At 45.2% G+C, this 27,128-nt stretch overlaps 1 protein-coding gene across 5 annotated transcripts in view; it reads left to right on the forward strand.

Annotated features, from left to right (window-relative positions):
• LOC106821195 (guanine nucleotide exchange factor DBS-like) overlaps positions 1 to 27,128 on the forward strand; it is a 108,775-nt gene that overhangs the window by 64,473 nt on the left and 17,174 nt on the right. For 4 of the 5 annotated variants that reach the window (XM_014825891.1, XM_014825893.1, XM_014825895.1 and 1 more), the window contains exons 3-12: positions 5,780 to 5,894; positions 6,107 to 6,115; positions 6,390 to 6,480; positions 8,567 to 8,680; positions 11,238 to 11,354; positions 11,920 to 12,027; positions 13,317 to 13,483; positions 14,003 to 14,117; positions 18,360 to 18,479; positions 24,968 to 25,159. In XM_014825891.1, the coding sequence (XP_014681377.1) occupies positions 5,780 to 5,894; positions 6,107 to 6,115; positions 6,390 to 6,480; positions 8,567 to 8,680; positions 11,238 to 11,354; positions 11,920 to 12,027; positions 13,317 to 13,483; positions 14,003 to 14,117; positions 18,360 to 18,479; positions 24,968 to 25,159 (1,148 nt within the window). The remainder of the gene's footprint in view (positions 1 to 5,779; positions 5,895 to 6,106; positions 6,116 to 6,389; positions 6,481 to 8,566; positions 8,681 to 11,237; positions 11,355 to 11,919; positions 12,028 to 13,316; positions 13,484 to 14,002; positions 14,118 to 18,359; positions 18,480 to 24,967; positions 25,160 to 27,128) is intronic. The other variant, XM_014825892.1, reaches the window with a different exon arrangement.

Genomic DNA, 27,128 nt, shown 5'->3' on the forward strand with positions numbered 1-27,128 from the left:
AGAGAGAGAGAGAGAGAGAGAGAGAGAGAGAGAGAGAGAGAGAGGAGAGAGATAGGGGAGCGCACGAGAGAGAGAGAGAGAGAGGAGAGAGAAAAAAAAAGAGAGAGAGAGAGAGAGAGAGATAGGGGAGCGCACGAGAGATAGAGAGAGAGAGAGAGAGGAGAGAGATAGGGGAGCGCACGAGAGAGAGAGAAAGAGAGAGAGAGAGAGAGAGAGAGAGAGAGAGAGAGAGAGAGAGAGAGAGAGAGAGAGAGAGCTGGAGGCCTTGGATAGAGGAACAGGGTGGAAGAAAGGGGAGGAGTGAAAGCAAGAGCTAGAGAGAGAGAGAAAGAGAGAGAGAGAGAGAGAGAGAGAGAGAGACCCCCTCTTCTTTCCCTTCGTGTCTGTAGACTACGTGGCAGACATTCTGTAGATCTTTATAGTCGAGTTGAAAAGTGCGAGTTGGTTTCTGCGTGCGATCATCACACCCTGAAGAGCTATCTTCACTAACGGCGTTCATAGTAATGTCAGGAAATCGTCGTACTGTTGTTTGCGTGATATTCTAACTAACTACATTCTACTAAATTACTACTACATACACTTTACAGTAAAAATTATTTCTACTATTACTACATTCAACTTAATATTCTACTAAACTACAGCGTTCGAAATTTGAGTAGTTTCGCCTTCTCTTTTTAGTTTCTTGCCTACAGCGACAGCGGGGACATGATCGGATTACAAGTGCTTTTCTTTCCGTAGCTTCTAAACTACATTGGGGACACGTTTGAGTTCCAAGGTGTTTTGTTTCCTTTCAATAGATTCTAAACTATAGTGGAGACACGTTTGCATTCGAGGCGGTTTTGTTTCCCCTTTGTAGATTATTAATCAGTGGCGGATTCAGGGGAGGGGGGGATTGGGTGGCTAGCCACCCCTTCTGTTGAACTAATGATAAAATTAATGGTTAAATTATGTAATTGAGTGGCAAAGCAGGTTATAACCCGTTTGCAGCTTTTTTCACAATTCCAAGAAAGAGTTTTGGCTGTCGCCCTCATCCCAGCGGTGGTCACCCCCTACATATTCAATAATGCCCCCCCCCCGTACATCAATCAATGCCGCGCTGCAAGCGCAAGAATTGTTCTACTAAAAAGAGAATTGTCGTAGTCAGAATGAAGGCTGTACATGTACTCAAAAGTGCCTCAAACACCATCTCCTGCTATCTACATTTTCAAAAATTTCCCCCCGCCTATTTTTCACCCCGCTCCTCGATTCGCCACTGATTAATATTTCAAATTCTATATTACAGCTGGGACACGTTTAAATTCTGGGTAGTTTCGCTCTTCGTAGATTATAAACTATAGGACGGACGAATTACAATTTTCGTCTCCTGTTTGTAGATTCTAAACTACAGTGGGGAGTACAACGTTTGAGCTCCAAGTTGTTTTCATCCTTCCCGTAGATTCCAAACTAGTGGAAACTCGTTTGCACTCAACGTAGTTTTGTCTGGTCTCTGCAGATTCCCAACTACAACAAGGACGCGTGCGCACACGTTTCGAATTTCGAGTGGGTTTTATCTACTATCCTATAAGCCTCGTTGTGGTTTTGTCATGCGGGAGCGGGTGTGTTTGGGGGTGTTTTACCGTGCTCAGACAGAGTTTCGTTTCGTTAGTAGAAGTAATGAGTAGATTCGGCTTTTGTTCTCATCATGCGTTCGTCTGCGTGCGCGCGTGCGACGACGGCGCATGCGCGAATCCTGTTGGCCAGACACGGGGACTTGCCGCAGGGCGGGACACTGAGTAGCACTGTAACTGTAAGGCGGGAGGCTGTGTCACTTGCAGGGGTGGGGTGAGGAGGGGGTTACGTTAGCAGCGTAAACCAGCGTGACTGTCTTACGCCTTTGTTGTTCGTGGTTGTTTGTCGGTTGTTTGTCGGTTGTTGTTGTTGTTGTTGTTGTTGTTGTTGTTGTTATTATTGCTGCTGCTGCTGTTGTTGTTATGGTGGTTGTTATTATTATTATTATTGTTGTTGTTGTTGTTGTTGTTTCCTTCCTTCTATAGGGCGCCTCAGTCCCTCCTGCCACGGGACGCCTCTCTCCTTTCCGCTGAGGGGCGCCCTTCTCCAGCTTTTTCCCCGTCCTATGGAACGCCCCTCTTATCCGCTCGGGAGCGCCTCTTTTCTTCCTCCTATGAGGCCCTCGCTTTCTTGCTCGGGAGTCCCTCACCCATTGATACTATGAGCTCCTCTCTCCTTCCTGCGATAGGGCTCCTCTCTCCTTCCTGATATGTGGCTCCTCTCTCCTTTCCGCTATGGGGTGCCTCCGTGGCGGTCGCCCCTGCCGTTCTGTATTACCGCGTTAGTATTGATCAGTACGCCTCGCGGGAGCCGCACTGAATGTCGTCTGCTCGCCTCGTGACGATCATGCGATGCGACACGCAACGAATTCGGGCGGGAATCGTAGCAAATAATGAGGTCGCCGCGGTGATTTGGCGCGCGCGGGAGAATGGGAAGAGAAGAGAGAGAGAGAGAGAGAGAGAGAGAGAGCGAGAGAGAGAGAGAGGAGAGGGAGTGAGGGAAGAAGACACATAGAGGGAGGTGGTGAAATACGGACAGGTGAAGAGGAGGAGAGGGCAGGCAGAAAGGCAGGCAGGCAGCAATAGAGAGAGAGAGAGAGAGAGAGAAAGCGAAGAGAAGAGTGTGAAAAATGAAAGAGTGATGGACAGGCGGCCGGGAGGCGACAGCTGAGTCATAGGCAGGGTTTCACGAACCCCTTACATTAGTCAGATGGCTTCACGGATGCCGGCACTCATTCAAAAACACAGCGTGGCGGCGTCCGTCGCGTAGTGACGGCGTGTACGGAGTAAAGATGAAATAGTGATGAGGTTGCCACAGTGTCAGTATCAATTTATGCAGTTTTACAGCTACGCGCCGGTAGCTACACGGACTGTGTAACATCTCACGCCATCGCGTTGCTGTGGCCTGTGCAGGATCCCTCTGCTAGTAATGCCAATTGCATACCGTGGCGTCAGTTTTGAAGCCATTCCAACGTCATGGCTTAGATGTGCTGTTAGCAGTAGTTGTTAGCATTCTACATTAGACAGATTGCGATTTATTCACGGAATGCGCTGTCGGGCGTGTAAACTGACATGCATAAGTAAAGATAAACACGCAACGCACGCGTACGCCTAGATCCTCACCTATCGTCGTGCAGTCACGCACGGGGGACATCCACGCATACTCAGCGTTGGAAATAGTGGTGATCCTGTTGTCCCGGACAACCAAAAATCATGCAGGACAACCAACATCTTCCAGGTGGTTGTGCTGTGGACAACCAGTATTTTCATGTTCACCGCTTACGGCCGCAATTTTTGAATATTTTTCTTGGTCACATGACCCAGCAAATCATGTGATCTGCCATTGCTTGCCCTCATCTTAGGGAAAAAGGAGGGAACCAAGAGGCAGTTGTATAGAACCCCTCCCACAAAGTTAATAGTATTTAACATTCAGGACAACCAAATTTTGTTGAGGACAACCACTCCACACATTTTTTTTCTTATTTCCAACGCTTATTACTACATCACCACACGCACACACCCACATACACACACGCACGCACGCACGCACGCACACACACACACACACACACATTCGCGCGCGTCACCCACAGATGCTCTTGAATACACACTCACAAACGCCAGGCATTGCGTGCAGCTTACACACACACATTCATAGGAGTGTATAATATAGAGATCTATATTCTATCCTCTATATTCTCTTCTTTCCTGTATATATATGTATAGCGTTTCCTCGTGTGCGTAACTGTGACATGTGGTTCCCACTGAGACCCTATAGCAACCGAACACACAACGTTGCCTGTAAATTGAAACACGGGGGAAATTAGTGCAAGCGTCACCAAGACAAATGCATCGCTGTTAAGTAATTGGAGGTTGTGTGGTGCGAGAGCAGAGTTAACACATCCTGTGTCTACTCTCTCACCCTCCCCCCGCGGCGGTCATACGAGTTCCTCTGTGAAGAAGTAATCCGGCGGATGCTTGCTAATCGCTTTAGACGGGAAACTGGCGTGTTTGAAAACAAGACGGCCATTTTTTGTCCCGCGTCGGGTGATAGCGTGTGTTGGGTTCGGAATGTCTGCTGCTGCGGCAGTTCAGAAGGACGGATCTCGTTAAACATCAGTGCCACCTTCACAGACACAGCAACACCATGCTTTCTTCTGGGCCGTGGCGATTATCAGCACAGGGAAGATATTCTCTGCTGACAGCGCAAACCCGCCATGATGGGAATTCAACCATCCGCGGGCAGCAGCGCCATGTTGAAACATCAGTCGGCGAAACGCGCTCGTTCTTGTGTAATATTTTTTCGGTAGGATTAGTTTCTGCGAAGAGAAAAAGGCTTAACGCCGATATAGTGGCTCCACATCTATCGACGTAAAGAAGCTTGATGTGGCCCCGCCGATAGTATGTCATCGTCGGAGACAATCATCGTAGAGAAGCGCTAGCACCGCGATGATGATTCAACGGCTCAGGCGAAATTAAAGAAACAAATCGCCTTTGTGCAAGCGCAGAGCCTGCCGACCCGTGTAATGATGCCCCTACCCCTACTCCACCTCTGCTGGCGCGGTTAATGGATTAGAGTGGGCGAGAGAACGTGGTGTAGGTGGCAAGAACGTAACAGTGATCCGGCGTACAAATATTAAGACTTCGACGAGTGGCAGTGGGCGGGACACGTAGTTCGCGCGGTCTCCGCCAGGGTTCGGAGCAAGACACTGTTAGTATGCGGGGAGAGAGAGAGAGAGAGAGAGAGAGAGAGAGAAACGAGGCTCTGCGCAGCAGAGCTGTTTGTGCCTTATCGTATTTCGCGAATATAATTTGGCATGAACATAATTATTCTTATGTGAGCATATACATGTGTGTTCCTGCTATTGATCACACATGAAACGAGCGAATCTTATTTGCCATGAGCATATGCGCATTTTTATATGAGGCTACGTGTGTGTTCATGCACAAATGAAACGAGCAACACTCTTTCTGCCTCATCACTATACTGTAGAGTTCCATCTTAGTTTGCTCTCGTTTGAGAAGGAACTCCAGGAGGACGTGATATTTATATTGCTAGCTGCCGCAGAAGGGCAGACTGTCCCGATGTAATCGTTTTTTCCCTGGAGAATTAGAATTCATTATTATTTCATAACATGCCTTCATTTACATTAACATAATATATTTTCATCATGGCAAGTTTGTGCGGTTTAAATGCCATCAGATAACAGCATATATAAGCATATATATTGCTGCAGATCAAGATTATACTCATGCGACTATATATATATATCATGTCAAATATTTATTATATAATTATCAGTGTGTCTGCCTAACTCATTGGGCTAATTTTATGCATAGTCGAATATCAAAATCATGAAGCTTAGCATTAGGACAAAGTAGAGGAACTAATTAACTTCGCCACTACATGTTACGTTTAGGCAGGCATATTTTTATTACAAAAAAATTTAATTCTGTGTTCCTAGAAGTATTCGATATAAAATGGTTAATACAAAATTGCATTAAATTTTAAAATGTTATAAATATTATATATATAATTACGTTTCCACATAACGACATGCAGGTTATACATTATGCAGACTGTCTGCTATAATAATCAGACTTAAAGCTATAAATAGAATGGAAACAAACGTGGATAACTCCACACCTGTACCTCGCAACCAACATGGTGGTAGTTTGGAAGCTCATCAGGCAAAAGTCATTAATTTACAATTCATCGCCTCGCCTTCCAGGTGGAAAAGCGCGCAATGGATCGCCGATCATTACGTTTCCGGACGTGCAGAACTTCTGCAATATCTCTGAGGCAGACTACCAGAAGTTAGTGACGTATCTCACCAGCGTCTGCACGTAAGTACGGCTCCTATACTGTCTACAAAAGATGTATCAATGTCAGTCATGTTCTCACTCGTATTTGGAGTACATATCGTACTGGGTTAAGTCTCTGGTCAATGGGCGGGTGGGATATGTGATACTGCATACACACTGTTTACTGTGGCATATAAACACTGAGAGAAAAAATGACTTTCATTGTCTTTTTGTTGTATGCTGGCAAACGACAGATCACTCAGGTATGGTAAAAAAAATAATTGCGGTGCATTCAAGATCACAACTTGCGCGCGTGTGTGAGTCTCTGCATACGTGTGTATCCTGCATATACCATAACTAAAGTAACATTTCATACAGTAGGTTACAAAATGGATGTGCGCAAAGAATTTAGCGAAAACGTGTTGTTACCTGTGCAGCCGATGGAAACAAAACTGATAATAATGATGAAATCTACTAATCTATTCTATCGGTAATATCTGCTATAGATGATGACGCATTATTATATTCTGTTGCTAGAGTGCAAGATGCAGACTTGGGATTCGTCTTGGTCATTGACAGAAGGAATGACAAGTGGAGTGCAGTGCGGGCGGCGCTGCTCAAGATATCGGTAGGGCTTCTACGTGGCTGCTCGTACTTGGCTATGCATCATTTTCCCCTAGCGTGAAGTAGAACGTGGGCATGGTGATTGATGCATAATTGATCATTCAGGTCAAATGCTTGCCCTATGCACACAGCTGCTCTTTGATGACCGTGGCAGGTTTCAAAGATGAAAAGGAAATAGACCGAGTCTATTGATGTTTCATAGACCGCAAAAAAAAACTGATAATGTCTCGCCAGATGTGCGCGAGACATTTCAAATCAATGTGTTGTATCCAGAGAGCCGGCGAGAATTCTCCCGATGTGGTGTGCAGAATTACAAGCGCAGTCTTGAATGAAATTTGAAGACAATTTCAGACTGCATTCTACCTGTTTTTTTTATAAAACGAAAATGACCGTGATGTGCATCAACAACTGTCTCTCTTGCTAGTCGTTCACACCTCGCCTTCGCCATCCTGAGCTGCTGTATCTTGAAGTCAGTTGGAGCGGCTTCATCAATCACAGACGTTTAAATAATCATGCCAGTGCCAATCCTAATTAGAGCCTATTGGGAAACGCAAAGTTGCTTTACCCTCACGTCGTCTGTGTCATTGATCACAGCTTCCTTACAAGCAGTTATAAATGCACGCATTACTTGATGGTCCCCCACGCATGGATAAATATTAGCTGCATTGTGGGTTGGCACGTCGTAACTCCGTGAACGGTGGCAAAATTCAATCTCCGTGACCCAGTTTTTTGCCAAGAGGATATTTCTTACAGCGAATGTGTCCCCCCGGCACTGTAGTAGTTCGTTGAACACCGAAGTCGGGCATGAAAGATTTTGTCATCGGCTGCTGCCTCATCCTCATAGTGAAGCCAGAATCGCGTTCTTACATAGAAATGCCATTTCAGATTTCGAATTCAACTATAGGTATCCGGCTTTTTCTTTAGAAGAGCGCTGTCATTCAATATTTCTTAATGTGTTTTATTATTAAATTTTTTAGAGAACAGGAGATTGACAGAGTCTACTGAAGATTGCTACATGCATGGCTGCTGAATCGTCTACCAATCGATGTACCCCACTGCTTTTATGCAGACAATGCTTTTGGCTGAATAGCCTTTCCGAATTTGCCTAATCCCTCCTCTGCAGCTTTGCATTTTTTTTACAACCGAGAGTTTAGTTGAGGAATAAAAGTTAAGCCTTTCTTGACCCATCGCCTCATAGAAGTGAATGTTATCTGAATTTCACCAGTGTACTAGCAGGCAGAGATTGAGTGCAGGATAATTATCCCCAGGCTTTCCCTGGAGCCCTATAGTGCCAGATAGGTGATATAAAGTACAAGCTTGATAATGGGTCGTAACTTTCAGACGCACGACGTGGACACACATCCGCAACCTCTTAGGTATTCGGCTCTGAGCGCTAACCACAGTGTCGCTGCAGTAAATTCGCTCGTCCAATTATCCCGAGTTTACCACGCAGTCGTAACGAGCAGCTGTATAGGCCATATAAAGTGCTAGCTTGATAATGGACGTACATTTTACGCGATCGCCAACCGCCATTGCTGTCCAGCTCCGAGCATCAACCATGCATACGCTGTCGTTAAGGTCCCCGCACACGGTAAGATTCGTGCTGAGCACAGAACGTAAGATTCAGCACGTGCTCAGCACGAATCTCATCGTGTGTGGGGTCGATTTATGTGAGTTTTCGGTCTCGCGAGGCGGCGAGGCAAATATCTGTCGTGTTTGATAATTTTGGTCCCGCGAGGCTGAAAACTCACCGTGTGCGGTGGTGTGAGATTCCTGCTGAGCACGAAACTCACGCTCCGTGCTCGGCACGAATCTCACCTTGTGCGGTGGTGTGAGATTCCTGCTGAGCACGAAACTCACGCTCCGTGCTCGGCACGAATCTCACCTTGTGCGGGGGCCTTTACGCGCAGTCTCCTCTAAAGAATGCCATTTTCTAACATTTCAAAAACACGGTAATGCTTGGCAGTTGCGTGTGTTTGTGCGAACGAACGAGCAGGGGACCAGACTAAGACCGCGCTGGAGCCTGTGTCGAGTGTACGAGTGCTGGCGTAGACTGTCCCTCTGACTGTTGCTTTTGTCTGTCTATGCAGATGTTTTTTCCGGGACTCATCCAGCTCGTGTTTGTCGTCCGGCCTGCAGGATTCTTCCAGAAGGCCATCTCGGAAGTGGGATACAAGTTTGTGAAGGACGAGTACAAATTCCGGGTTAGTATACGCGGTTATAGCTGGGTGCCATTGCGGTTAGTAGTATATTTATGCTAATGAAATGTAGTATACGTAAATATAATGCCGGGTTATGTCCGTGTTTTCTGTGTACGCGTGTGTGCGTGCAAGTTGTGCGTGTGTGCGTACGCGCATTCAAGCGTGCCTTTGTATAAATACTTTCATGGCAATTAAGTGCCAGCTGAAAATCAATATTTCAAATAATTGGTTTCTAATTCGGAGACTTTTTGCACTCACAGTATAGAGCAGTTGTGGAGAAAACAAATTACCGACACACCTTGCATCAAACCTCGCGTTAGTACTTAATCACCTTACTACCAAATCACCTTAATACGTGTAATCGCGCCACACGCTACAAATTCCGATTGTTTGCAACAACCAAAGCCGACCACGTGAATGACATTCTGGTTTTGCCAGAGCCGCCGGCTGCGAAAAGTGGGGGGAAATTGTGCGAGAGAAAATCGCTGGATTGATGCCGTGTGAAAATATTTACACTCCGGTGCCGTTCGATATATGCATCAAGAAGCTTCAGTGTGAAACCAGGCTGTGAGCATGGTGCTATAAAAATGTACGTTCGTGCTAGACTGACGAATTTGAGGCGTTTTCACGACAGAATCTCCACGCACCATTTCGCTTACTGTTCGAGGGCCGGCCACGGCGAGCGAAAAAACAAACAAACTTCTGGTGAAATTGAGTACGCGGGCTCTGCGCAATTTTTTGGTCATTTGCAGAACATTAGGCGGCTGAGCGCATGGAAGTTTAATGATAACGATCGCGTGCTCAAATAGCTGGTAACCTTCACCGAGCGATGGAAAGACGTGGTTTTCTGCAGGCTGATAGACATCGTTGCGCTATTTAGAACAACAGCGGGGCGTAATTATAGGGAGGGCAGGTCTGTTTGATCACCCGGCAGAAGACTGCTGGCACATGCCAGGGGCGTGTACAGGATTTGTACCAGGGCAGGGGCGGATCCAGGGCTGAAGCTAGACAGTATTTTTCCAGATTTTAAGGGCACATCCCTCAAAAAGGGCACACCACCCCACAGTGGGCGCCGTTAGGCGCGGAAGCACATGGCGGGGGGTCTGGGGAGCCTCCCCCAGGAAATTTCAAAATTTCAAGGGTCCCTGGGCACAAAAATGAGCACCGTTTGAGCACACATTTAGTCAAGCAGCAATAGCTAAAAACCATATGGAATTTTATTTCTGCTTCATTTTGCCTGCGCTTTGCATACCAGCAATTAATGCAGAATGATTCAAGCACTTCCCTTCTTTTTCAGATATCAAAGCTAGTTTTGTTACCATGTAAAATTTTGATTTCCTTCTTGATTTTCGTCCTGTCAATGAATCAGAAGAAAAAGAAAACAAATAAAGAATATAGGCAAATTCCATCAAATTGTTTTAGAACTGTATTTTTTAGCGCAAAATTTCGAAGGGCACTTTGAAGTCTAGACCGTATTTCCCAATACGGCAAATACGGTCTGAATCCGCCCCTGCGGGGGGGGGGGTCTAACCGTAACCCAAAGTTGCGAGCACGCGAAGGGGGGGGGGACTCCCCCAGAAATATTTTGAAATTAGACCGCTTGCGTTCAGTCCGTGACCGTTGCCTCAGATGCGTTTTCTGCGCGAGCAGGGGGGGGGGGCGGACCCCCTGGAACACGCCCCTGCATGCCATTATTGAATCTTTGTTCAAAGAAACGTAAATTGGCAGGCAAACAACTTTATCGTGCTATACAGTGAAATGGCGCCACGCTTGCAGTCAGTGGCTACAGTGCAACGTGTGCCAACGAAAATGCCAGCTCCCCAGAGACTGAGATTGGCTCACGAAAAGATTGAATGTATCGCTATAACGTATTTTTATTGTGGCACCATAGAATATTTAATCTATTTAGGACTGAGCAATTTCTCTCCAATAAAAATGCGCACGCGGACAGAAAAACCGAGTTTCTGAATAGATCAAATTCAAATCTGTGGTTGTACGCGTTCTAAGAAAGTGCACATGCATGCAGCAACTGTACTCTATCGTGCAAGATCTCGACTGTTTGCTCATGGGCTGAAAGGAAACGTCTGTAGGCCTACCCGTTCATTTCTAGAAAACGCGAGAGGTTTTAGGCAAATTCATCTGAATTTAAAAAGCGATGCAATTTCGATAGACATAGCTGACTGACCTTTATACACACAGTTTACAGAAGACAGATGAAATGTGAAAATGAAATCTGACTTCAGAAACCAAATGAGTGTTCGGTAGGCCGGTTTAGGCACTCAAAGAAAACTCAAAATTGGTTGACTGTTTGTTAAAACATAGCGTAAAAGTGTCTATAGAACTACTATATACTATTTTGTAGTTCGTAATAATGCTTCACGGACGAAACAGTTCCATGGACGAAACTGCCTGACGGGTGAATAGGGTTGTAGTTCTCTAGTAGAACACTAGCTAATAGTACTTACGAGGTTGCTCTATAGCTCTGTATATACCACGTAGGTAGAGGTATAGCTCTTGATTGCATACTTACTCATACCAGACTTGTTCTAAACACGTGCAGGTGATTATGTGCACTAGCATTGAGGAACTGCAGGACTATGTGGACCGAGATCAGCTAACCGAAGACTTGGGAGGTTACATCATTTACAACCACAATGTTTGGATAGAGCACCGATCTGTACGTGTTTCCATGATAAAGTGCAACTTTCATTATTAACAATAATTAAAAACTAACAATTAATAACAATATATAATTATATACATATAGATATTTGCATGTATATAATATATATATATATATATATATATATATATATATATATATATATGCGTATGTGTGTGTGTGTGTATATATATTATAGTGTCCCAGTATAGATTTCTATAGAAGCACTATATGCTGCAGCAATGCTGAAAATCACACACTGCCATCACAAAAATTGTCCTACATATGCCCAGATTGGATGTCTATATATCCCGAATCACATCGATATTTTGGCACGCATACCTTTCGATCGCAAATAGACGATCGTTCTTGGTCACACCTGCGCTGAGCGTGCGAATGTCAATCATCGGTGTGTGGTGACAACAGGTCTGTTTACCTGTAATGATCCCAGTCGTGCAGTAATGATTCCACGGCCATCGCCTCGGCGCGCGTGCGGTAATGATTGCGCGGAGATTCTCCATCGCTCTCTATAGCTTTCTATAACTGACCGCGACCTGCGGGTTTTATTTGCGTTTTCCAGGCAATTGAGAAGTTTTCGGCGAACACGCAGATCATCTCTCACTCGCTGCGAGAGCTCGCGAACAAGCTGACGGAGACGGAACTTCCGAACGATGTCGAGTCGACAGAGGTATAAACTATAGCCGCTGTCGGTCGGCGACCTTCTTTTATTTTTTATTATTTTTTATTCTTTTATTTTAGTTTGGGTGCGTCTAAATTTGCGGCCATCTTGGAAAGGGAGGCGCTCTGCTGTCTCGGCAGCATTCACGTCTGTATGCAGCAACAACGGCTCTTTTGAGGTCTCGAAAAGCGAAAAGAAAGGAAGCTCTAATGAGTGTGGGTTTAGAGGTCGCCTCCCTGTGGTAGCCTGTCTCTGTCCGGGGCACTTCTTGCAGCTGTGGTACTTCCCTGGGGAGGGTCTACACTAGCTAGTCCTGCTCTGGCTGGGATAGAATAACATCCACAGAAGAACATGTATGCGTCTGTAACATATACAGATGCATGCTATCTACTGCCAGTATAGTAGACTGATAAATATTCCGGCAAACTACAAGAAATAGATTCGCTAAATTAATGTGGAATGGACGGCATACGTGACACCAATGGTGTGATATAGCATGGTTGTGATGATGGCGTAGCATGGCATATATATCATATATATACGTCGCATGTTCGCCCAAAGTTGCAACATAGTGTAGGTGATGTTTAAGAACCCATAACAAGTTAATAAGTGTTTCCAATCAACATTTTGTGGTGATTCGATAACCCTCCTAAAACTTTGCATTCGGGAAACCATTATAGCAAATTGTCAGGGAGCAAATCGGAAGTTATTAGATTCATTCTATATTTTACCATGCGTGTACTGTTTAAAAATTAACGTACGATGACTCTGATAATCAAATGAGAGTAATAAAAATCGAGCGCGATCCTTCGCGTCGTGAGATTTCTTGAACCTGCAGTTTTACGTCGGCTAGCTTCAGTTTACACCAACTCGGCGGAGTCACTAGTCTCCTGAAGAGAGCTTCAAAATGTGTAGGCAATTGCTCATCGTGCAGAAGGTCATATAATTTCGACCATGAATTATTAAAGATCATCGGACTCCCTCAGTATTCCCTCGCGTTTCATACTTAGATTACCAACACGTTCAATCACTATAGCTGCAGAAGGTCTACGTCTGTTTCCGGGAGAAATTCACCTCACCTAATCTCATCTCCAATCTGTTCAGAATGGCTTTGATGACTAATTACACAGATGCTGTGAGTGGTTGCGTAACAATGAGATATGTTGTTCTAATTATTCGGACCTATTATCTCTAACACGGTGTTAATTAGTACCACAGCCGACTCGTCAGACAATACAACGTGGCTGTGACGAATCAAATGACGAATCGAACGCGCTGCGTGGCTGTGTGCTTTTCAGGCGTTGCTGCTGGCACAGGGTAACCAACGGGATGACATTAAGGACGACCTGACGAGTGCTATGAGACACGGGGAAACCTTGTTGAAGTGTCTACGGCGGCCTTTGTCGCAGGGAGACGGACGCGGCTCGTACCCAGACAAGTTGACTAACATAGCTGCTCTGGATAGGTAACTGATAGCACTGCACTCATCTTCATCTTCTCTGCTGCCTGTGTATCTTATCTGATCGCTAGGCGAGCGAGCTTTCATTGCTTCTGGAATGACATTACGTGATTCATCAGTGCTCCTTAGATTACTGTGCTGTGTGCTCAGCCGCATGTAAATGGCGTGATGTATCATGAGAACTGTGCGATGCAGTGATACTTTAACCGAACCTGTGTATTAATTCCACACACAAAAATCTGCATTATGAATTGCAAATCAACATTCATGAAAAATTCATGACTAAAATCAGGAAAATGAGATTTAACAAAATTCGCGAGTCACTTCCCTGCTATAATTGAAGCAATCTATAATGAACGTTTGTTTTAGAATGGCAACAAATGACAAGTTTTTCCAGTAAGAGAATGCGATCGCGATTGCGAAACCTCGTGCACGCTATGGCGTTGATGTATGCGACGTCGTAGAGTGTACTGGACGTCTATAGTCGCTCTAGCGTCGCTAACGCCTTCCCCGTGTTCCTGGCAGGTTGCTGGTGCAGCTGGAGGAGACAGAGAGGGTGTTTGACAGCTTCTGGCAGAAGCACGAGCTGAAGCTGCAACAGTGCCTGCAGCTGAGGAAGTTTGAGCAGGAGTTCCGAGTGGTACGTATACAGCACGAGATGGAGGGGCTAACGTGGTAGGCGTCAACACACAATGAGGATGGGGGAGGGGTGGGACTTACGATAGGGGAGAGTAGATTTACACCAGGGGAGGGGCCGTCTTACAGTAGGGGTGGGGGGGGGGCAATGTAAAACGTAAGAGGAACTGTCTCAGTATAGGGAGAGTACCAAAGTACAATGGGGGATGGGCTGACATACTATAGGGAGAGGGGGGCTTACAAGAAGGGGAAAGGCTGGCATTTAAGAAGGAGAGAAACAGAGTACAATAGAGGGAGGGACAGACATAACAGAGGTATAGGTGCTGGCTTATAACAGAGGGAGGGGTGGACTTACAACAGAGGGGGCAGACTTACAACAGCAGGCAGTGGCAGACTTACAACAGAGTCAAGGGCTAACTTACAACACAGAGGGGCTGACTTACAACACAGAGAGGGGTTGACTTACAACAGAGTTAGGGGCTGACTTACAACACAGAGAGGGGTTGACTTACAACAGAGTTAGGGGCAGACTTACAAAACAGAGAGGAGTGGACCTATAACAAGGGGAGAAGCTGGCTTACAAAAAGCGGGGACCTATAACAGTGGGAAGGGCTGACGTGCACCAAAGAGCAGGGCCTACGTGCAATGGGGGAGGCCTGATGTGTGACTCACAGTCATGTGTCACAACATATTACGTTTAACCTACGAGGATTGAGGGCCCGTGGGGTAAATATTCTGGCCCCTTTGTAGGTGCAGTAGGTTCATTAAATACTGCTCGACCGCATGGATACTTAGTGAGGTAAATAGTGCCACATTCAAGACTTTAGTGTGTTAAATACTGCTAAATGGGAAGAACTTTGGGTGTAGTAATTACTGCTACATGGCAATGGCATTAGAGATAATATTACGACCTTCATTGTGGGTCGTAATATTATCTCTATTATCTCAAATATTTTTTATCTTTAATATTCTATTATCTTCATTATCTCTAATATTATCTAATATAATATTATCAGGAGTCTATCAATATTGATAGACTCCTGATATTATGTCAGGGGTTATTGGGCCCTTCAGTATGGTGAATAATGTCTTCCGAGGAATCTGTCCCTGCTATTCATTGCAAACTTTCCAGCAGAGACGTCATTATGGTATGTAAGAAGCATTGGCGTGGTGTGTACATGGTATGGACGGGATCCTAGTGTGGTGTGTAAACGCTATGGAGGGAACTTGATGTAGGCCCCTAGTATATGCGTAAGCTATGTAGAAACCTTGGTGTCATGCGTACACAAACACCGGGGGTGCCTGTTGTTGTTTGTACAAATATGTACAAAATACAGCACTTAGGGTGCCTGCTATTGTAGTACAAATATATACAAAATACAGCACTTAGGATGACTGTTGTTGTAGTACAAATCTGCACAAAGTACAGCACTTAAGCGTATCGTTACGCGGTAGAGCACGAAACACGGAAACCGCAGGTCGAGCTGAATGTAAAACAGTTATATAATCGATAAATGTGCAGAAGCACTCAGGTTAATGTGTGATGAGGTGAAGTCTAGGGCGCCCACAAATAATAAAAACATGCGTGTGTGCGGTTGGAGCTGGTTACTGCATTATTGTGTGGAATCGCCGATCGAGTCACCGCGCAGGAAATCGTGCAGAACGTTTCTATTTCGCCCAGCTTGTTCATCGTGAATATATTGCAGCGCCAGAGAATAGAGATGATGAACGGAAAGTGGGTAAATAATTTAGAATTCAACGAATGATTTATGTTTCGCTGATAGCGGTCGCGCTGCAATCGCTAAACCTTGAGCCTGTCATCGGTTACACGGATGAATGTATGAAAAGATTAATCAAAATTTACATGTTTTAATGACATCCGTGGCATTTGTATTATTATGATGAAGAGAACTTTCATTTGATTGAACTCGTGCCAGACATTTTGACAGATTATTCGTGTGGGCCCTGCGTTTTGTTTGTTCGGGAAAACTGTGTAAACTAAGTCACTTTTACTACAGCACATGTCATGTTTGAACTTGTTAAGCTCGTAATACCTTCATGGCAAAATTAATATTAATATCGCAAACGTTACATATTGCGCGGAATGGGTTTGAAAGGTGCGCATTTTCATTATCTTCGTCGACTTTGCTTTACGGATCTCAGGGTTGGGAGGGCAGAAGAGAATATGGTAACAGGTTTTAGATGTATGCTGATGTTATTCAAGTTGGATATAACTGTCAGTACGCTGGCTGTAAGATCTTACAACAAAAGTACGTAGATTGCATGTATACGTACATACGTGCGTGCGTGCGTACGAGCGTGCGTGCGAGCGTGCGTCCATGCGTCCATGCATTCGTGCGCGCGCGTGCGTGTGCTCCGTTTTATAAGAGCCGTATGTGGCAGCCAAAGTTCCTGATCAGTTTCATTTATATGCATTCATGGTTAACACAGTCTGTCATAGTAGGAGGGTAAATGATGAGTGGCCAGTACCAGAGGCAAAGCAGAGAAATCCACTATATATGTGTGTGTGCGTGTGCGTGCGTGCGTGCGTGCGTGCGTGCGTGCGTGCGTGCGTGCGTGTGTGTGTGTGTGTGTGTGTGTGTGTGTGTGTGTATACTCTTATTCGACGTGCCTCATTATCTTAGTTCATGTACACATTTTTCGCATGACAGTGTCTTTGATGTAAAGGGTCAATTTTGCTATCTTATGCATGCATGCATGGTCTTAAAGTACCCTTCTGATGAACAGTTACATTACACTTTGATGAAATCTTGCGAGAGGAAGACATGGTGCAATAATGTGCATGAGATGGGAGTATACTTATAAAGATTTTCTATAATTTTGGTTGATACTAACGCGTATAGGGTTGTGTCATATTGGGCAATGCTGTACAACATGCTGTATATACATATAGTGTAATGAGAATTGAGGCATGTAGCAAAAGACACAACTGTGTCATAATTACTAGCAGATTTGAAGTGTTCGGTGTATTAGTTCAACCCTAATGCGGTTTTATAATAAGATATTAAATATAGTAAGTCAGTTGTAATTTGTCCCTTAGAAAATTCATCCTCAATGAAAATGGTATTTTAGAAGCTTGGCTGTTTCGCCGATTAATTTTTATTACTCCAAAATTTCAAATTGATGTCACGAAACATATGAAAACATGTATATTATGTAGGCATATTACAACTCAATAATTTATTTGCCATATCCATTCTTTAATATTATAAACTAGAAACCAGATCTGTGAATATCTATCGCAAATGAATTTTTAATACGAAAATCTTACCAAACGTGCCGATTCAATCTTATTGAACTTTTTTCACAAGAATCGATCGTTGTTTTTTTTAAATCTCTGCGTAATTGCGTATATTCAAGTCAGATGTTGATAACAGTAAATTCTGTATTCTATCTGCACGGACACAAGCTGCAGCAGCATGCACGACACCAGGTATGACCCGCATACAATACTACTACTACTCCATACAACAGCTTATATAACAATCCTAACCCCGCCAGTACGGTCATACGATTGTCTGTCGTAAGCATGGACCCCCCGCGGCAGCATTTTTTCGCATTTTTTTCTCCGACGACCGATTGCCGTCTTTCGCGTTAGTTGGTGTAGGGTGCCACTTCTGAGCTATGTAGTTCAAGTGGAGCAACTGGTTTGGATAACAGGAGACCGCGTACGCGCGCACACACTGTTTGTCTGCTACGGTTAAAAGCCGCCATATCTTTCCCATCTTCTTGCCTACACGATTTTCTTAGTTTATTAATTAATTCGTTAAACTGTCTTTGCGATGGTAACGGTGATGAGGCACGTGTACGTAGTTCCCAGTAGATGAATATAGATTCGGCTAGCTAGTTGCACGTAGTTGTATACACGTAGTTAAGCAGTTGCACGTAGTTACGCGTGTAGGCGTACGTAATTCTACATTCAGTTATGGCCACATATGTAGTCACACCTCGTAGTTACAAGTAAAAGTAACCGTAGATTTGCGTTGAATTTACACGTAAGTTAAATGCAGTTAAACGCGTGGTTACTCATCGCTATACGTAGGTATATGTTGTTCCATATATGTAGTAATATATTTAATGCCATATATGGAATTCTATACTTGGAATTCCATATATGTGTAGGTATGTACGCGTGTAATTCCATATACTAGGATGTAAAGGCAAACGTGTGGCGGGCGATGCGTGTAGTATAGTGACACCGGCGTTTGTTTTTCTTTCCGTGCAGCTCTCTGGACAGTTGGTGAAGGCCGAGGCGGGACTGACCACTATGACGGACACGGGCGTATCGGTCATGTGCTGCGACGAGCTGCTGACTGACCTCAAGAAGCTAGAAGCCAACGTTAAGGTACTCCGCATATTTTGTGCCTCCTGTCCCGACCAGACTACGAGACTAACACTTCCATAAGTTCATCCAAATCCAGACTAACGTCTATACATATACTGCGTTATCTTGTGTAGATCGTTCATTAAGTTTTGCGTTGAGTGCATGCATGAGTTTCGTATACACAAACACGCGCATGCACGCACAGACGCACGCGTACACACGCATAAATATATATATATATATATATATATATATATATCATCGCTACATCGTCATTCTTTCCGACCATGAATCCCCGGCTAATACCCAGATGAGTAAATTTGCGTATTGCCGCATTGTCAATTAGCAGACCCGCTGCTAGTTTCAGTCCACTCGCTTACAGTAGCTTCAGCGTCACCACGGTCTGGCCTCATAGCGAATACAGCGCATCTAGCTCGCCGCACATACTATATAGCTGAGGTCCCGCATTCCCGCGATATATCGCATTTCGCGCGCGCACCCCACTCCTCGCTATACCCAGCTACTCGAGCGAGTGGTTGCATGCCCCACGGAATACAAACAAACAGTGAGCAAAATAGGACTCGTCGACGAAAAGTATTGCGCTGCCGGCTGTTGTTATCGAATGAAGGCGCGGACGAACAAGCACGCGCAGTCGATCGTCTCTCTCTCTCTCAGTCCGCAGACGTCGGGCTGTCGCGTGTCTAATTGGCTGTAAAGCGATCGCGTTTCTGCTATGTAGTCAGTATTGATGGTGTGCATCATAATCTGTAATTGGCATATATGAATGGAAGCGAGCCAATGCGAGAACAAATACGGTGATCACGTTAGCGGCGATTCGCGCGGATTTGCTCCGTACGAGACGGAATCGGATTTTTAGTGGCGTGAGCGCGTCTGCGTCTGTCAGGCGACGTGCGTGTGCTTTGCGTGCAAGCCGCCGGGGTGTTCTAACATTCAGTTCGTTTTTTGCGAACCTTTCTAGGCTGGTTGTGTGCGATACTTGCGGTGCTTTCTGCTGCTTCTACTACATATCTTTTTCTTTTTCTTCTGTTTCTTCTACAGATTTTTTATTTTCGTCTTTTTCTTCGTCTTTTTCTTCTTCTTCTGCTTCTACTACATATTTCTCTTTTTCTTCTTCTTCGTCTTCTTCTTCTGCTTCTGCTTCTACGATATATTTGTCTTCTTCTTCTTCTTCGTCTTCTTTATATTCGCAAAATAAGAGACATGCGTTGTAGTCGTCGTCGTCGTCATAGTCGTCATTGTCGGATTTTTCTTCATCGTAGTCTTCTTTCTCTTTTTCTTCTTCTTCGTCTTCTTCTTTCTCTTTTTCTTCTTCTTCGTCTTCTTCTTTTTTATAAGAGTACTAGAGTATCAGGCTCTTATATGCAGAGACAGGCGTCCGTCCCTTCATACTCTTCCCTATTATGCTAAGGCGGGTTCGGTGCCTTTACACCACAAAATCGATTTATTGTGTTTAACTATGTGATGAAATCGGGCAGCGAGTTAACTTCTATTCAGTGAGAATGGATCAATCTATGCCATCTGTTACATGTCAACCACAATTTTGGACAGCGGCTGCACAGTCGCACGGAGATTTCGGGTGTTAGAAACCTGCATCTTTCAGGGCGTCAGGATGTCAAAAGAAGCGGCAAGATATTAGACAGTGTTGACGTAGGCAGTGTTGACGTTGGAGCGCGGGGTGGTTCAGCGAGTGGTGAAAATTACGACCATTCTCATGGAACACGCCCTGTTAGTGAACGCTGTCACTCACACATATATTCGGGGCATGCATTCCATCGGCAGAGTTTCATCCTATCAAGAGCTAATAATACAGAGGTAATATTAAATTATAACAATAAAGAGGTATTATTAGCTCTTGATCCTTCTCTTATAGTCATTGACTGCCTTCCTGCCATTTTGCGGCATCGTCTGAACATTACGTCTGTGATATAACAGGCGTTCAAAAGCAATAATTATGACAGTGGAGTTGTGAACATGGGTTGAAGAGTCAATGAAGTGGAGTTGTGAATATGGGTCGTTGATATGTATAGCGCGGGGAAAAAGGGAGTAAATTTTCGCCGTCCAAGACGACTTCCGGTGTTTGGTTATTCTGGAAGCTCAAGCTTCACTTGAAGGTCGACCCGGGCATGCCGTGGTAATTCACTTAAAACCCTTTCGTGAAAAAATTCATCAATGGCGTTTTGAAAAGTCGAGCAGATGCGAAGCCATCTTGTCCGCATCACCGCAACACCTGCTGAAGTTCGACAGTAACCAGAAATAACTGCATCTCATAGCATCTGTTGATTTCTCAGGGCACTCTAGCTCCACCTATGTATAACCTTTGCTCTGCTCGTGAGGCTTGTGATAGAGCGAGTGGTTACATATAGGTAGAGTTAGAGTGCCGATATACTGGTAAGGGAGGCTTGTAGAGCGAGTGCCTACATAAGTAGAGTTAGGGCGCCGATATACTGGTAAGGGAGGCTTGTAGAGTGAGTGGCTACATAGGTGGAGTTAGAGTGCCGATACTAGTAAGGGAGGCATTTGGTAGAGTGAGTGGTTACATATAGGTAGAGTTAAGGTGCCGATACTAGTAAGGGAGGCTTGTGATAGAGTGAGTGGTTACATAGGTAGAGTTAGAGTGCCGATATACTGGTAAGGGAGGCTTGTGGTAGAGCGAGTGGTTACATAGGTAGAGTTAAGGTGCGTAACTAGTAAGGGAGGCATTTAGTAGAGTGAGTGGTTACATAGGGAGAGTAAGGGTGCCGATACTGGTAAACTGGTTTGAAGTCTCTGCTCGTGTTCTGTGATATTCCTGCGGGCTATCTGCTCTAGTGTTGCTGCAAACTATCGATGTTTGTGAATTCCGCATGTCTTTGCAGCGTTTAGCTCGTTCAGGTTTTTGCGAACGTCGGGATTAGCGAGGCATGATTCCCATCGGCTGTGTGAGTGGGGGGAGGGCTGCACCTTATTTGAAGGATGCCTGGCAGATTATATTTGAGGCGCTGGGGGCATTAACGCAATTGGCAAGCATTTGGAAAACGAAGCGTCGCCCTCGGCTGAGCTGGATCGATGCAAGCAGAGACGAGACGCGAGGCGATGTTTTGTCCACTGATTTTAAATGGTCACGAAAATCTAGTTAAGGGTTAATTTCCGAAGCAAACGTTGCGAAGTACCTGGATGTCTGCCCCGAAGCATGTTCGATCGTAGGATATACCGAACGAAAACATTCTAACGAACTAGTGATTCGTGCGTAACAGGGGCTATTCCCCCAGGTTAAGGTTGAAATGTGCAATGGAAAATTGCAAGCGCAGAATTGTGATTTTTTTATGATGTTTCAAAGTTGAAATGTAAGGTTATTATTTCATTGCTAAAATTCTGAATCATCTTTTGGTATGTAGGTGTGACACCTATGGAAATCCACCATCAAAATGCAATGTCTCTGACTATTTAAGGTGCATCTCTTCGTGACATTCTTCGACTGATTTTCTGAAATACGTGACAGAATACATGAGTTTTTACATGATCTTTCTCTTATTTTCTCACTTTCTTCGTATTCTTATGCTTGTTCTTCTTATTCTTCTTATTTTCACTATGATTTTTTTCTTGTTTAATGTTTCAAATAGACATCAGAACGAATGTACAAGAACGAAAACCTGAGACTCCATACAAGTAAAATCAAAGCTCAGCGATAAAAGACGATCAGCGATTAAGCTAAAATTATAGCAGGTTATACGAAGGAAATTAGAACAGATACTGATATGTTCATTAGCGAGTGGGAGAGACTACGGTAGCAGGCGGTTTACGAGCAACGACAACATTACTTGCTGCCTGCACTATAGAACCATCACGCATGTATATGTTCAATATTGATGATGGCTGTCGTACTTTCCCTCGGCTGTAAAGGGAACGGCTGGCACTAGTACACGCGAGAGCTTGTTTCGTGTGTGCTGAGCTTTCAGAGTAATTGTGTTTACATACGCGGGTTTATTTTAATTATGAATGATGGCCGCTAGCTGCTCGCCAGGCTATAGGTTTCCTGTGGTGAAACTCGTGCGCGGGCAAACTTTGAAGCTGATTTCGAGTTCGATCGGTTATACTCTCATCGGGTTAATGTTCTCTTTATTTTATTCACCTCGTGTAATTGCCCGCGTACTTTTTAGTTTAGCGTCCATGAAAGAGATTATATCAAGAACTAGTAATACGTGTATTTCTACACCACTTTTCACCCTTTTCACCTTTATGTTAGACTGTTTCACCATTCGCGGTATTCTTCTTCGCCTTTTTTTAAAATTATGCATGCATTTTTCCATCCTCTTCCTTCGCGGCATCGTTGTTTGAATGTGCATTCTTAACGCATAGCATCTACCGAGCTGCAAACCCGGACAGCTGTAGTGATGTGATCCGATAAATGTCTTTAGGGGGCGATTAGGTCATTGGTCTCTTCTCAGCTACATGCATGACTGCATTATCCTAGTGTATGCAAATTCCACTGCGTCTAGCTCCGAGCAATTCAGTACGTTAATGCTCATTTCATCGGTATAATAAGAATCCAGCGGATAATTGGATCGCTGTTGAGCATAGGTTAATGTTCGACAGATCATGCAACAGATACGGCGCGAGTCAACACAGTAGTGGGGGACGTCCCCGCGCGCGCGCGTCCTCGCCACCCCGGCGTGCTTACATACTGAGCACTCTAATAACATCACCGCCTGTCTCTACGAGACATCACGCTGGCTGGTCACTTCGTGCGGGTGCACTGTTCCCTCCTGCTACCCTCTCCCAAATTCCAGCATCCGGAGCGGCGGGCGGAGGTGGGCGGTGTAAACAATAACAGCGATGTTGTGACAACACGGTGTCCGGTTCGCGCCGAGTGCGGCCGCCGCTGCACGCGAAGTTATGAAAACTAGAACGGCGGGACATGCGCGGAATTCATAGCTTGTAGGCGCTTGAACCGCTGGTAAAATTAGCTGCTCGCCAAGCATAGCCGTGTGTGTGTGTGTAGGCGACGGGTGCCTAAGCTAGTATATGCAGGCGATTAGCGAAAGAGGGTAGTTGCGTGCGAGGTAGGGACTCGGCAGGGTTGCGTGTGCTTGTGTGTGTGTATGTGCGGCTACGTGCTAGTGATGCACAAACCCAACGCTACTGTGTGACTGACGGTCTTCTAGTGCTGGGCCGTTTCTTGGAGCTAGTGCTGTGGTAGGTATTGTTATATCTTCGTTGGGCAGTTGATCTTGTTGAATTTTGCGATGGTGGTTGCAATACACGCGTCTTCTGAAGGTTTCTCGCGCAATTCCCTCGCTGCCGAATTTCCTGACCCCTATTCCCCCCTAAAATATCCCTCTTTCCCATCATATTCCCCAATATATCCCCCCAATAATAACCTCCTTCCTCGAGAATATTTACTTCTCCCTGATCATATCCCGCTTTCCCGATAATATCACTCTTCCCTGAAGATATCCTTTTTCCCATTGATGTTCCCTTTTCCTATTTATATCCCAATTTTATATGATATCATCTTTCACCAAGGATATCCGCCGTTCCCCAAGGTGTTCTCTTTACCCCGAGCATATCACAATTTCCCTGATGATATCCGCTTTCTCCGATGATATCATTTTTCCCTGACGATATCTCTCTTTCCTGAGGATATATGCCCCTAATTCCCCGAGAATATGCCGCTGTTCCCCGTCAGTTGATATCCCTCGTATACGGTGATACCACCGTCACCAAGGCTATACCCTTTTTCCCCGTTGATACCCCCTTTTCCACTTTTCCTCGGTAATGCGGCTAATGCCTCCTTCACCGAGAATATCCCCCTTTCCCCGTTAATACCCCCTTTTCCAGTTTTTCTCGGTAATATCCCCTTCACCGAGAATATCCCCCTTTCCCCGTTGATATCCCCTTTTACAGAAGATATCCCCTTTCCTCGGTAATACCCCCTCCACCGAGGATATCCGCCTTCCTGCATGATGTGAGGGCGGTTTACTGGAGATACTAGCGTCTCTCGTGTGTGTAGCTGAAGTTGCTACTATATAGCTTCCGGAAAATATCCCCCTTTCTCCCAATGATATCCTCCTTCCTCGAGGATAATCATTTTTCCCTGATGATATCCTACTTTCCCGATGATATGACCCTTCTCTGATGATATCCCCCTTCCTCATCATAGCGACTCGTGCGTGTAGCTGAAACCGCTACTGTACAGAGCTTTGCTCCGTACGTTCTTTATGCGGGATTTCTCTGCCACACGCCTCCTTCAGAGACCGGGGGGAAAGATGCCAGGGTACCACTGACCGAGAACGGAAATTCGACGGAAGCAAATGCAGTTATTCTCGTCCAGCGGGCGCGTGTGCCAGCGAGAAGAAAACCTCCGAAGGAAGCTCGGAGAAGGAAGGGAGCTAAGAAGAAAGCTCCGAAATCGCGCGGAAGCGTTCGCGATGATGCAAAGTCTCCCAATTATACATCTGATAACGTATTTGTTAACGACGTCCTCTTCTGTCTGTCTGTCTGTCGCGCAGGAGACGTTGCAGAAGGCGGAGAAGTTGGAGAGCGGCGGGGAGTATCTCATACAGAACGACCACTATGCCGTCGACAGCATACGACCCAAGTGCGCCGAGCTGCGCTGCATGCGACACTCTCTCGAGCGCCACCTGGAAAGGAGGTTTGAAATGCTGCAGAAGTCCCGCGATCTTCACGAACGCATCGAGAAGGTAGTGTGTAGCGATCGTCTTCTGGCTAGAATCACGGAGAAGAAAAACACTAGTTTAGATGTTGAACGTGAGAGAAACACTAGTTTAGATGTTGAACGTGAGAAAAACACTAGTTTAGATGTTGAACGTGAGAAAAACACTAGTTTAGATGTTGAAGCGTGAGAAAACACTATTTAGATGTTGGAAGGAGAACACTGTAGATGAACGAGAGAACACTAGTTTAGATGTTAGAACGTGAGAAAAAATACTATACTTTAACGTAACATATTTTAGAGCGAATGAGATAACCTAGTTTTTGACGTGGACCTTAAGTTTAAGTTGCCATTAGTTCCATGTTTGTGAATTTGTTGTGTCGTAAGTATGTCGCCTTGTATCTGACTGTCTAAGTTAACTTAATTATTTTTAGAGTGTGGGTGTACGCGTACGTTTGTGTGTGCGAGTGTGCGTGTGCGTGTTCGTGCGTGTGTGTTTGTGTGCGTGCGTGCGTACGTGTGTTTGTGTGCGTGCGCATCGTGTCTTACGTGTGCGTGTGCGTGCGTGCGGTGGCGTGCGGTGCGTGCGTGCGTGCGTGTGTACGTGTGCGTGTGCGTGCGTGCGTGCATGCGTGTGCAGCACGCCCTATTGTTATCAGGTATGCAGCCGTGACTTAAGTGTGTCACTTCCTGCGAGACTGTGACGAGTGTCTGTGGCATAACTTAAACACAGCTGTCATCTTGATAGACGGCATAATCCTTGTACGTACACTAATCATGTCAAGGCAAAAGACCCGAAATAATATGTAGAGCCTAAGAGAATTTCCAGGCAATTTAAATGATTAAATTCGTGTGTATTCGCCGCTAATGCTGCGTAGTAATAACACGAGTAAATAATCATCACAATATGCACGCTTCTCGATCTGTCTGCATGCTATCTCTGCGTGGAAAACTATCTCTCCACCTCTCCCTATCTATCGCGAAATTTAATCTACCTAGTTCTAGATGACACCCCAGTGCTCAAAATTAGATTGTTAATTATAAACTGGCTTCAGGTGGAAATATGATCGCTGATCATTATTATACGATGAAATTAAAACTATTTTAATTAAGCCGTGCGTGAGCACGTTCTATAGCATTTTCCTCCTAGTATAGGTGATTGCCGTAATTAAGCTAGCATTCCAGCTGTCTCTGTGCGCGCACCCGCAACGACGGATGACGACTGCTTGCTCTTTTTGCTAATTTCCTGCTCCAAAACGCATTCAAATTTGAAATTGCTGAGTGCTGGCCGGTACCGTTCTCGTTTCCGTGTAGTCGGGCGTACATAATAATTCACTACGGCGGCACGTTCGTAGGATGCCGTTATTCCAACCGTCGTTTTTTTCTTTTTCGGATTTTTGTGCGTCTGCACGTTCTCTTGTTCTCACGCGAGCAGACAGACGCGCGCTCTCTCGCTCCTCCCTCATCTCTCTCTCTCTCTCTCTTCTCTCTCTCGTCTCTCTTATGCTCGGTCTTCTCTCATCCTTTCTCTCGATCTCTCATTCTGCTCATCTCTCTTCCCTCTCCTCCTCTCTCTCTCACTCTCTCGTCTCTCTGTTCTCGTCATGTCCTTCTTCTCTCTCTTCGTCTCCCTCCTCTCTCTCTCTCTTCTCCGCGCAGCAGGGTGCATCTCGTCGTGCTCTCCTACTACAGTGCTGCCAGCACTGTAACTGCCCACCTTCTCTCCTCCCCTTACTCGGCGCTGCAGCGGGGATGATTTTTGCTCTGTCGTCTTGTCGTTCATCTAAGTTGTCATTGCGGTATTAGTGGGCGACTCGTGTTACGCTTGCGTTACAGACGATCGTAGTTTTATTCCCGCGTCTTGCAATCAGTGAGTAATCTGTTGCAAATCCTTCTAAGAAAACCCGCGGCGGACATTTTAGGCTTGTGTTTTACTTAGGCTGTTATCACTGCTGTAGTAGTATGTATACTCGCACTGCTAGCTTCTCCTCTTTCTT

This window comes from Priapulus caudatus, unplaced genomic scaffold, assembly GCF_000485595.1.
Source record: "Priapulus caudatus unplaced genomic scaffold, Priapulus_caudatus-5.0.1 Scaffold63, whole genome shotgun sequence".
NCBI classification, from domain to species: Eukaryota; Metazoa; Priapulida; class Priapulimorpha; order Priapulimorphida; family Priapulidae; genus Priapulus; species Priapulus caudatus.